The sequence below is a fragment of the Nannospalax galili genome, unplaced genomic scaffold (assembly GCF_000622305.1).
Source record: "Nannospalax galili isolate Female #2095 unplaced genomic scaffold, S.galili_v1.0 scaffold309, whole genome shotgun sequence".
In the NCBI taxonomy this organism is placed as follows: Eukaryota; Metazoa; Chordata; class Mammalia; order Rodentia; family Spalacidae; genus Nannospalax; species Nannospalax galili.
This window is the reverse complement of record NW_008359589.1, coordinates 1,675,582-1,687,467: the sequence shown is the minus strand read 5'-3', so window position 1 is coordinate 1,687,467 and position 11,886 is coordinate 1,675,582. Positions and strand designations below refer to the sequence as shown.

Here is an 11,886-nt window from a genome sequence, read left to right as displayed (position 1 = left end):
CACACACACACACACACACACACACACACATACACACACACACACTAATAAGAAAATAAAACTTGGAGGAGGGAAAGATAGTTTCCTTACCTAGTATATGTAAGACCCTGGGTTCAGTCTCAAGCATTTTTCTAGGCCCCAGTTCTAGAACCTGCGGTTTGAGTGTTTTCTGGTGTTCCTTGGTTGTGCCAGTATTCAGCCAGCCTGCACAGCAATGGATGTGTACATACAGAGATTTCTGATCTCCTGTCTTGCTAGGAAATGAGTCACCAGGCAGGGTATACCTGACTCTTCTTGTTTTGGGAGCCCATGCTGTCCTGTTACCATCACGAAAATTCTGTGGGTTCTGTTAGCTGTTTTCTACACACAAGGACATGTGGCAGGTGGCTATCCTCTGGGAGTGTTCTGTCTGAGAGTCCCACAGAAGGCTGGCCTGTAGGACCACACAGGGAGTAGCTGAGGCTGGCTGGCAGAAATGAGATGAGTGGGAATCCAGGGTGGACCCAGGGGGCAAGGCAAGGAAACTGCAAAGGGCTCTCAGGGGTCCTCAGCAGTGTGCCACCATCAGCCTGAGTTCCTTGGAAACAGGGATCACGTTTAGTCACTGTAACTCCAGTGCCCAGCTCCATGCCCCACAAAGGAGATGCTTGCCCTTGGAGTGCCATGCCGCATTGAATTGGACTTCAGGCTCCCCAGTAGAGGTAGGCTCAGCTGGCAGTGCAGACCTGAGCCTTCTGCTTGTAAAGGCACACAACCCTGGCCCAAGAGAGCTTGGGGCCTAGCTCAGCTGCATTTGGAGGTTGCCAGGAGTGCTGTGCTAGCAAGGGGACCCTTTCCAGGCTGGCTGAGGACAGAGGGTGTGATCACTAAGCAAAGCAAACACGTTACTGACCCATAATCCTGTAAACCAGGAGGATTCAGGAGGGGCCTGGTTGCCTTGGCAACTGCATGATGGCCAGTGGTAGGCCTGAGCATCCTCCAGAAGTGGGTTATGGGTAGGCCTGAGAAAGAGTGCAGGTGGCCCCTCCCATCACAAGGTTGTCTCTGGTGCCTTCCTAGCCAGGGTGGGGAGCCACAGGAGTTGTGTGGCCTCTGGTCTGGGCAGCTCCATTGTAGCTAAGGCAGTATGGAGCCCAGTGGGATGGGGGTATGGCAGCACTTGGCACTTAGGAAGCCATGGAGGCAGGGTAGAATGGCTGGGCCCTGCATCATCAAAGCCTGTGAGAAGAAGCAGGCAGACAAGTGTCATCAGGAGACCAGCATGTAGAGGGCACAAGCTGCTAGGCAGCTATGCCCAGTGTCCTCAGTCTGCTCATAGGACTGTGGTGTGGGAGGGACCAGCAGCCCAGGCTTCCTTCCCAGGTCTAAGTTTCCCACGCTGCTCCTGACTTCCACACTGTGGTTGGAGCAGAGTTGGTCCTAGGCAGGCTCCCATGTTCTTGCCCTCTCTATCTCCTTCCTATCTTTTCCTGGTTTCTGGGGATCCAGGCCAAGCTATGGGGACATCGCCATGTCAGTATCAGGTGTCATAAAGTTTAGAGCCTGCTGATGACAGGCTGGTGGGCATCAACCAGGAAGGCTCCTGACACTTTAAGGAAAAGCTGCTGGCCTGAGGCCCATCCAGTTCTGATACACTGCCCCAGAAATCTCCAGACCCTCGGCAACTGAAGGCTGAACATCTGGAGGGGCCTCTTGCAAACCTTTAGCAATTACCAATTGGTGCTGTGACTGCCAGGGGAGGGACTACTCATAGGATGGGGTCTGACTCAGAGTCACTGGAGGAAGGACAGATTTAGATCCTGCTGTCATGGAGTTGGGACTCTGGTCAGGATGACCCAAGTGTGCCATGTGCAGAGCCTGTTGGGAAGATCACAGCTGAGTTCCCATGGGTGTAGAGTGACTACATCCCCTTGTCTTCCCTCTGTCCCAGAACCCACCACTGGACCCAGCTGATCATGAATAAGATGAAGAACTTCAAGCGCAGGTTCTCCCTGTCAGTGCCCCGCCCAGAGACCATTGAGGAATCCTTGGCTGAGTTCACCGAGCAGTTCAACCAGCTCCACACCCAGAGGAATGAGGGTGCGGGTCAGGCCACCCAGTGCTTTCCCACTGTCTGTGAACCTAGTGCTTTAGGGAGAGGGTGGTGGGGTGCTCTGGGCTGTCAGCAGATTGTGGAGTGGGAGGTAGGGGCTGATGTCTGTCTGGCCTCGACCTACCACTCTGTCCTGTAACCTGGCATGCTCTCCCCAACAGATGGTGGGGATGAACCTGGTCAGCTGTCCCCTGGTTTGCAGTATCAACGACAGCAGAGCCAACGCCGCTTCTCTATGGAGGTGAGGGTGTCCCTTCCCAGCTCTGCAGGTCAGAACACACCCAGAGCAGGTGGTTCCCATAGAGTCAGTCACTGAGGGTCCAAATCCCAGCTCTACTATTAATTAGCCCTGTGATTTGGAGCAAGTTATCGTGGGGACTAAATGAGAGCGTATGCCAAGTGCTTAGAACATTCCTGGAACATTGCAAAGGTTAGACAATGTGAGTGTTGTTCTTTTAACCCACATACCTGTGCCAAATGTAGGAAAAATGTGTTTACAAAATTATATTGTCTGTAAGGGCATGAGATTTATGTTCTAGTCAGTTCTGCTATGGCTCAGAGGGGAGGGAATCTCCCTAGGTCACCCAGTAATTTCTGAGACTTCACATACCTTTCATGTAGCTGTGAGCCCGCGGTCACAGCCTGTGGCTTGGCCGTTCTCTGTATGAACAGATAGGCCCAGAGTGAGTGGCAAGGGCCTTCTGAAGCCAACATGGTGTTCCCATCCCATCTGCTGCCTCAGGATCTCAATAAGAGGTTGTCTCTGCCTATGGATATCCGCCTACCCCCAGAATTCCTGCAGAAGATCCAGCTGGAGAGCCCAGGGCTGTGCAGGCCACTCAACCGCATGTCCCGCCGTGCCTCCTTGGTGAGTCCCAGGAAGCTTGAAGTCAGTGAGGGTGGGACACCAGCAGAGTCAGTACCACTGGCTTTGCTTGTCCAGGCTGAGGCCTGTAGTGGTTTCCAGAAAAATTCCTGTGCCTCTGGTGCCACCTGCTGGCCAAGTGGATTCCAATAAATGGCGACCGTTCCCTAAGATCCACCTGGGTGTGGAGCTAAGCTCTCAGTCCCTCTGAACACCACTCTCCCAGGTTAAAGCCAGTAGACCAGTGTTGTTACTCATGCCTGTATTCCCAGCCCTCTTTAGAGACTAATACAGCCAGATTGACAATAATGCAAAGCCAATCTAGGCTATATAGTGAGTTTCAAGCCAGCCAAGGCTACACTTTGAGACCCTGTCTCAAAAAAAAAAAAAAAAAAAAACCCAAAAAAAAAAAAAAACCCAAAAAAAAAAAAAAAAAAAAAACCCAACAAAGAAACAAAAAGACCAACAGAGCACTCAGCATGCACTTTGAGGTTCTAGCTGCCTTCTGGGTTTCTGGGCCCCACTATAGACACCTGCACATTCAGCCTCTCTGTTGGGCGGGTGGGGGCCCAGGGATCTAGCTTATTGTCCTGTCTTGAGCTAGAAGAAGTGAACTGATGAGAGACTAGGGAGGTGGGGTCTGAAGTGGAAAATTGAATAATGGAGGAAGACAGGCCTGCCACGGAGGAGCCAGTAGCCTGAGCAAGACAGAGGTATTATTGCATTGCAGCCCAGGCTCACATCCCAGATCCATGGAGCAAGGAGCTCCTACTTCCGGGGTCCCTCCACTCTCACAGGAAGGAGGGAAAGGAGGAAAGGAAGGATTTGTGGCTGTCCTCACAGTAGCTAACCTCAGTTCCCCTCTGCATAATGGGGGTCTCACTTCCCTTCTTGGGGTAAGGGGAGCTGTGGAGTAGGTATGCGCTGGGGCTTTAAATCTCACAGTGTCCTGTGTCTTCTTCCTAGTCAGATATTGGCTTCGGGAAACTGGAAACATATGTGAAACTGGACAAACTGGGGGAGGTAAGACTGGCCCCTTCCCAGCTCCTGATCCCCACCCTTCAGCAGCTCTTATAATGGCCCCTGATCCTGAATGACATGACTTGAGGACAGAGGTCTCTGGGTAGAATCTAGTCTTTTTTCTCCTTTAAGTACTTATGGCCTAGGTTTGACTCCAACCCCACCATTTACTAGCTCTGCGACCTTAGCACATTCCATGGCCTCTCTCTGTGCTTCAGTCAAATGATGAAAGTAACTATTCTACCCTAGGGCTCTTGTGAGTACTGTGGGTTACTTGAGTAAGCTGTGTACAGTTATTAGTGCCTGATACACAAAAAGGGCAGTGTTTCTAAACCGATCCTGTATCACTGTGTCAGGCTTCTTGGTGCTTGGGTGGGTACACGTTTTTAGAAAGGAAGAAGGCCCTGTCCCTCAAGGAGTCACATCAGCAAGATCTAAAAACAAGGCTGTGCTGTAGAGGAGCGCTCAGGATGCTGGGGATAGAGGAAGGGGCAGTCCATTCTGACCAGTAAGCTGGTAAGGGTACTTCACAGAGGAAGTGGATTTGGGGAAAAGAGAATTTCAGCAGAGGGAAAAGGGAGCAGGGCACTTACCTACTTTGGATCCCAACCCAAGGGGGAGGATCAGGAGAACAGGAGCCTGAGGGGGAGGACTGGAAGCAGAGCAGGAACAGGGTGCTCCTGGAGCTGACCAGGGTTGCTCTGTCATAGGGTACCTATGCTACTGTCTTCAAGGGGCGTAGCAAGCTAACAGAGAACCTAGTGGCCCTGAAGGAGATCCGGCTGGAGCATGAGGAGGGGGCACCTTGCACTGCCATTCGAGAGGGTACAGTGTTCCGGGCTTCACACACCCTGGGGTCTCTGGGAGGAGGGGCTCAGCAACCTGCACCTGGTGGAAGCCTGGGTGTAGGACCATTGCTGACCCCAGGAAGGGATAATGGGAGATACTGGTAGGCCTGAGGACCCAGGTGGGCCTGTCTCCCTAGTGTCTCTGCTGAAGGACCTGAAACACGCCAATATTGTGACCCTGCATGACCTCATCCACACAGATCGGTCCCTCACCTTGGTGTTTGAGTACTTGGTGAGCTGGGCTGGTGGTCTCTCCCTCTGTGGTGGGTGAGGTAGGGTAGGGAAGAGTGGCGGTGAGGAAGTAGGAGGAGGGTAGGGGTATCCAAGCCTTGGCTTGCCCATTAAGCTCTCAGATGCTCCCATGCAGAACTGGGCAAGGGCTTGGGGTCAGGGGTCTGTCCCACTAGCAGGCTTGGAACCAGCCTGGAGAGGGGCTTCCTGTCAGTGGGTCTGGACCACTAACCAGGCAGGGAACATGGCAGAGCAGGATTGAGCCAGTCTGTCTGTTCCAGGACAGTGATCTGAAGCAGTATCTGGACCACTGTGGAAGCCTCATGAGCATGCATAATGTCAAGGTGAGGACCTCCAGAGTAGAGACCTGACTTATCCTGACAGCCATCTGTCCTAAAGCCCAGTGTGGGACACGCCTCTTGCTCCCAGGGCCCCAGCTGCTGAGGTTGCTCAGAGCTTCAAATGCAGGAAGGAGGGAAAAGCCACTCCACTCAGCCAGTTGAGGCTGAGCATCTTAGCCCAAGAATACAAACTTACCCTCCACCTATGCTGCTGATACAAACCCCTCTCTAACCCTGAGCATTAAGCATGTGTTACCTGCCAGAGTGAAGAGAAGCCTCTGAGAATCGAGGAGGGGTGATGACCCATTCTGGTGTTTAAAAACCAAGTGCATACAGCCCCAGCCATAGGACCCCTACCCACTGTGCTCTCCCACCTCACATCTGGAGATTGCTCCAGCCTCCTTACCCTCACTGCCTCCCTCATATGGGAGACTCTGGTGTGCACAGGGCCCAGGTAGGCTTCAGGGTGGACAGAACCAGGGAGCCTTCCTTGTGCTGATCCTCCATTCTTGCCCAGCCCGAGGCTGAGGTGTAGGGTCTTTCCCCCAGGACCTAGTTCCCATGCTTCTCCTTTCTCCTCAGATCTTCATGTTCCAGCTGCTCCGGGGCCTGGCCTACTGCCACCGCCGCAAGATCCTGCACCGGGACCTGAAACCCCAGAACCTGCTCATCAATGAGAGGGGCGAGCTAAAGCTGGCTGATTTTGGTGAGGCTGATGCCAGGGCCAGGGTGGCAGGTGGGCCTGACCACCCCACTGCACAGCCTTGCCAGGAGGGAATGGCTGAGTGCCTGACCCTGCAACACCCTTGATGAGATGTTCAGCGATGTGTCTGTTTCTAGGCCTGGCTCGGGCCAAGTCAGTGCCCACAAAGACCTATTCCAATGAGGTGGTGACCCTCTGGTACAGGCCCCCAGATGTGCTGCTGGGATCTACAGAGTACTCCACCCCCATTGACATGTGGTGAGCAGCCCAGGGGAGCAAGAGAGGCTGTCAATACCCCTAGACTGTCCAGGAAGAGCCAGCTGACCTTATTCACAGTTCCACAGATCCCTACTTTTAACAAATGAGTCTGAAATAGATCAGAGTCTCCCAGTTTATGAACCCTCTACTGCTATACTTCTGTACCTAGGGGTGGGGTGGGAATTATCTAAGGATGCAAGAGGCCTCTATAGTAAGTAGGTGAGTCTTCCCCACCCCCTCAAGAATGAATCCTAGGGAGTATTCTGGGAGGGATATACTATTTTACTTTTCAAAATTGGCAAATGGAGGCTGGAGAGATGGCTCAGCAGTTAACACTGGCTACTCCTGCAGAGCACCCCAGGTTTGGTTCCCAGCACCTACATGGTGGCTATCTACCACCTGTAACTCCAGTTCCAGGGGACCCAACACCCTCTTCTGGCTCTGTGAGCATTGCACAACACTGGAGCACTTAGATACATGCAGGCAAAACACTTATATACATAAAATAATTTTTTAAAATTGACAAATGCATGATTTGGTGTAAAATGAAAACCTGCTCAAATTTAAAGCCAGCACAGGTTTCTGCCTGAGCCCCAAGGCTCCCTAGGAGTGAGAGTATACATCGTGCTTCCAGTCCAGCAGAGTTAAAGAGACCCAGGTACCTGACAGAGAGGAGCTGTCATGGGAGTCTGGTTAGCTCTAAGAGCCTCTACTGTCTGGGCCTCCCCAAGCACCAGCTGTGATTCCCTCAGGCTTGTATTAGCATTTCTTTGAGCAGTCTTAGGAAAGGTGGCTGCCCTTCCTGACCTCACCCTCCCCGGCTTTCGCAGGGGCGTGGGCTGTATCCACTATGAGATGGCCACCGGGAGGCCCCTCTTCCCAGGTTCCACGGTCAAGGAGGAGCTGCACCTCATCTTTCGCCTCCTCGGTCAGTTTTCGTGGCACCCTTCTTGTCGCTAGGGGGCAGCAGAACTCTTTCCAGCCCAGGAGCACCGAGGGACTGGGCAGGGTGGGGACCCAAGAACCTTGGCTACTCTTGGGCCTCTACGCTTTCCATATCAGGCCCTTCACCCATGCTCTCCAACCCGTCTCCTGTCTCCAGGGACTCCTACAGAAGAGACATGGCCCGGTGTGACCGCCCTTTCTGAGTTTCGAGCCTATAACTTCCCCCTGTACCTGCCGCAGCCACTGCTCAGCCACGCCCCCAGGTAGCCCCCTCGCCCCGCCCCTCGTCCCCTTCTGCGATCTCCCTCCCTAAGGCCCGGGTCCCGGTCCGCAGCCTGCCTTGGCCGCGCCTGTGCCAGCGCCTCCTCCTTGCAGGTTGGATACTGAAGGCATCAACCTCCTGACCAGCCTCCTCTTGGTAAGTTTCTTCCCAGCCTGCCCAGGCAGAGACAACCAAAGAAAGCCAGACTCTTAATCCCAACACTGCCTGCCACCCCAAGGCCCAAGAGGACCACTGGTGTCCGCACTCAGCCTTTGAGTGTGCTTGGCACCTAAGGCCTTGTTCAGACCCACTCACTGGTCAGGTGGCATTGGGCATTTCCTGAGGACGTATAGCTCAGTTTCCTTAACTGCATGGTGGATATCAATTCATCCTTTAAAAGATGGTGGGAATACACCAAGATTATGGGGACTGCGCAGTGCCTGCTTGCTTGGAAGTAAGCTCAGGATCCAGGGCAGTTATTGATACTACTGTGGCCTTCCCATGGTGTACACATCCCAAGAGGCAGTCACTCCCCTGAAGTGTCTGAACCCTGATGGCCTCAGGTGCGAGACTGCCTGGGTTGGGTCAGGTGGGACTTCTCCCAACCTGGTCATCTAACAGCATAGGAATCTCACTTCCTAGAGGAGTCTCCAACAGAGCCAAATAGCTCACCCTGTGCCTTTCAGTACGAATCCAAGAGTCGCATGTCTGCAGAGGCGGCCCTCAGTCACCCCTACTTCCAGTCTCTGGGGGAGCGTGTGCACCAGCTCCATGACAGTAAGTGTCTGAGGGAGCAAGGCCACCCCAGAACCAGGGAAGGAGGGCAGGGGGAGTGGGCAAGGGCTGAAACAGAGACCAGAACCTTGGGTCCAGCCCAGTGATCTTGGGCACAAGTCTTCCATGTCACAGTTCTCTTTTAGAGCTAGAGTTAGAAAGACTAACTCCATCTGAGTTGTTAGTCTTTCTGGACCAGTCTTGACTGGAGGGTGTCCCAGCTCTGTGAATTTAGTGGAGTTGGGGATAGAAGGTTCAGGAGTAGAGTGGCTCCACCTAGGCCTTACCCCTCTTCTCTCACCCAGCTGCCTCCATCTTCTCCTTGAAGGAGATCCAGCTCCAAAAGGACCCAGGCTACCGTGGTCTAGTCTTCCAACATCCAGGTAGGGCGTGGTCTAGTCTTCCAACATCCAGGTAGGGCCACATGGCTCCCCTGCACTCCTTGCTAGAGGCAGCCAGGCAGAGCACCCCTCTGCAGTGGGAACTCTCCTTTGGGGAACAGAGGTGGGCCCAACAGTTTGCCCTTGGGCTGGAGTCAATACACCCCACCTTCCTTATGGGAGGTCCCCTATTCATCCACCCCCCTTACACACACCCAGATGAACCCTGCCTTTTGCAGTAGCGCTGGTGCTTTCTCTTTGAAGACCTTGAACTCCCTGGCCAATCTGCATCCTGGGAGAACTGAACTTTGTCCCTAGCACAGCTGATGGCCTGGAACCCAACAGTGCTTCCCATGTATTGACTGTCTCATTCAATCCTTAAAATACCCTGTGGATTGGTGCTATTACTGTTCCCCATAGTCAATGAAACTGAGGCCCCTAAAGGTTAGTCTCAATTTCATGCAGCTCACAAGCAACAGAGATGAGACCACAAGTGTATGCCCTTGCTCATTGAACCAGAGCACGTGAACAGTCAATATCCCTCTGATCTTGAGCCTTTTTCCTCAGTCCTTTCTGTTGCCCTCTGTTCTCCAGGGCGAGGGAAGAGCCGGCGGCAGAGCGTCTTCTGAACTGTGTGCCCAGAACACAAGTTCAGGAAGTATGGGGCCTGTAGAGCCATCAGAGCCAGTGGCTAGCCCTGAGGACCACTGGCAGCCTGTTGGTAGCAGCAGTTTTGTCTCCCTGCTTCCCACACACTTCTGTAACAGCCTTTACCTGGACATAACCCCTTTTCACCCTCTGTGGGAGGGGATGTGATCTGCTTCCCCGAGAGGAGGCAAGGGGCAAGGAGGGACCTTTCCCAGCTGAAATGCTGAGGTACCAGCATGGACAGGAGAATGTGGGGGTCTGCTTGGCTCATCAGCTTGACAGATACCTTTGTTGCCCCTTAGACACACATTTCACCTTCCTGGAATTCTGGGTGCCCATATGTGTGCCAATCTCCCCAACAGGGGCAGACATCCCTGGAACAGTAGAAAAACTAATAGCCTGTCTTGTCACTATCCCCACTGTGCTGTCGCACCCTCTTTACCAGAGGCCCCTTGTACCCTCTGGCTTGGACTGAGGCTGAGCAGCACCAGCATGCTACCAGTGACCAGCTGCATCTGTAGGTGGCCTGGTACTGCCAGCTGCACTCCTGCCACCTTCACCACCCCCTCCCAGTCTGGAAAGAGTTGCCTTAAAATGACAGGTGGTAGAGTATATACTGCCCTCGGAGCCCTGACCTTGCTCCTACCTGTCCTTTCTTCCCAAAGAGCCACTCCTGTGGGTGATATCGCCCCTGAGGACTGATAAGTAGGTCCTGTCTCAGGGTCCTGAGACTGGTACCTAGATATGCAAGGTCACTTTGACACTTAGTACCAGGCCGGCCTTGGGTCCTTGGGGTTGGCACAGCCTCTCCCATCCCTTACCTCCTTTCCAGCCCTGTGGCCCTGTCTACCTGACCCTGACACTAGCCTCCACAGAGGGTGGTCATGAGAGGAAGGGAGTGTCAGCATCGCAGCCTGAGCTGGAGAGAGGTGAGATGTAGCAGGTTTAATCCTGACAGCCGAAACTCCTGGGGCCTGGATCCCCTGGAGAAGGCACTCCTTTTCAGAATGCTCTCATATTCCGGGGTCTCAACACTTGACTGAACTTAGAGGGCAAAGGCTGAGGGGAGGCCAAGCCCTGGCTTTCTCTACAGGCCCCATGCCCAGCCCAACCCCTGGAGCCTGGGTTCTCCCCAGCCCTCCCCCTTCCCCCCCACTGACTGTGAATGTTCTGTGACTCAGAGGAAAGACAGAGAATATATTTAATTCATGTACAGAAAGCAGTGAGCAGTCTCATGCAGAGAAGCTGGCTGATAGATCAATGCCAAAGATGGAGAATTGAGGGCCCTAAGTGGTTGGGCTTGCTTATACATACATAAAACCAGTGAAGAAAGTCTAGTCTGTGTGTGACTCTGAACTTTCCCTGGGTTGGGGGAGGGTTCTGGCACCTTTCCTGCTACATTTGGGGCCAGATATTAACTCTGGGAACTGAAGGTCATAGGTGAGGCAGAAAAAGCACAGGCCTGGGTACCTGGGGTCTATGTCCTGCTTGGCTCAGGGTGTACCTGTGGGGTGGGACCAATGAAGAGAGCCCAGAGTGTTCTGGGGAGAGACATGTGGTTTGGCTTCCATGGCTCACCCTACTCTGCCAACATCACATGGCTTCCTGGCTTCTTGGGATAGGAGAGCACAAAGATCAAGGGTTGGCACTGAGGCGGCCAAGGCCAGGGCAACAGAAGGAACAGATCTCATTACTTCAGGCTCCATAATCGCAGCAGCCTTGAACCCACCTCCTACTGCTCTCAAATTGCCTTTTCCCTCAGGCCTGACTCCCTCTTGTCACACAGATCTGAGTGCTGAGAATCCTACTGCTTTCCAATACACTGTTCAAATTTGTTCTAAGGCCACTGAGAAAGCCAGACCCTGGAGCACATGTTCTGTGGTCTGGTACTTGAGGGAGTTGGTGCTTCCTTTCCAAAGCTGTAGAAATCAGGGTGGGCCAGCACTTGGGCTTGCTTGATCCCTGGCCCAGCACCATTTCCACCAAGTCCTCACCAAAATGCAGGACCACTTGGACAACAATTAGTGCTTGCCATAAAGGGAAGGCAGGGAAACACAGTCAGGGATCTGAGGGTGAAGGTAAAGATGGGACCAGTGTATTAAGCTTCCTGCCCCGTGCCCACCTGTGGTGGCTGGGCCTATCCCATTGAATCTTCACCACATCTCTTTCTCCCCATTTACATATGAAAACTGGAGTGCTCAGGGGTAAAGTGACCCCAGGTTACATAACAAATTGGAATCCCAAGTCTCTTAAGGGATAGCATTGTGGCTCAGTGTTAAAGCCCTTGCCTACCATATGCAAGGCTTGCTTCCAGTTTGTCACTTAAACCTTTTAACACTCTGCAAAGCAAATCATCAACACAAGAAACGGTCATAGCCTCCATACCTGGCCCTGTGCTGGGCACCAGGACATCAGGTGCAAGTCACGCCTCTCCACTTCTGGAAGCTCAGACCTGCAGGCCAAGATGGCCTTTCCTCCACCAGACTGTCAGGCAAGTGAGCTAGCAGGGAAGAGGGACC

At 53.3% G+C, this 11,886-nt stretch overlaps 1 protein-coding gene across 3 annotated transcripts in view; it reads left to right on the top strand.

The window, feature by feature from the left end:
• The window catches only part of Cdk18 (cyclin dependent kinase 18), a 26,912-nt gene extending 16,218 nt beyond the window's left edge, over positions 1-10,694 (top strand). For 2 of the 3 annotated variants that reach the window (XM_008823315.2, XM_008823316.2), the window contains exons 2-16: positions 1,931-2,079; positions 2,254-2,333; positions 2,835-2,960; positions 3,924-3,980; positions 4,688-4,802; positions 4,963-5,057; positions 5,338-5,400; positions 5,980-6,103; positions 6,238-6,358; positions 7,189-7,286; positions 7,461-7,566; positions 7,679-7,721; positions 8,252-8,342; positions 8,645-8,722; positions 9,314-10,694. In XM_008823315.2, coding sequence (XP_008821537.1) covers positions 1,956-2,079; positions 2,254-2,333; positions 2,835-2,960; positions 3,924-3,980; positions 4,688-4,802; positions 4,963-5,057; positions 5,338-5,400; positions 5,980-6,103; positions 6,238-6,358; positions 7,189-7,286; positions 7,461-7,566; positions 7,679-7,721; positions 8,252-8,342; positions 8,645-8,722; positions 9,314-9,348 — 1,356 coding nt within the window. In that variant the 5' untranslated portion in view covers positions 1,931-1,955 and the 3' untranslated portion in view covers positions 9,349-10,694. Of the gene's footprint in view, positions 1-1,930; positions 2,080-2,253; positions 2,334-2,834; positions 2,961-3,923; positions 3,981-4,687; positions 4,803-4,962; positions 5,058-5,337; positions 5,401-5,979; positions 6,104-6,237; positions 6,359-7,188; positions 7,287-7,460; positions 7,567-7,678; positions 7,722-8,207; positions 8,343-8,644; positions 8,723-9,313 lie in introns of all 3 variants that reach the window. The other variant, XR_606882.2, reaches the window with a different exon arrangement.
• The last annotated feature ends 1,192 nt before the right edge of the window (positions 10,695-11,886 follow it).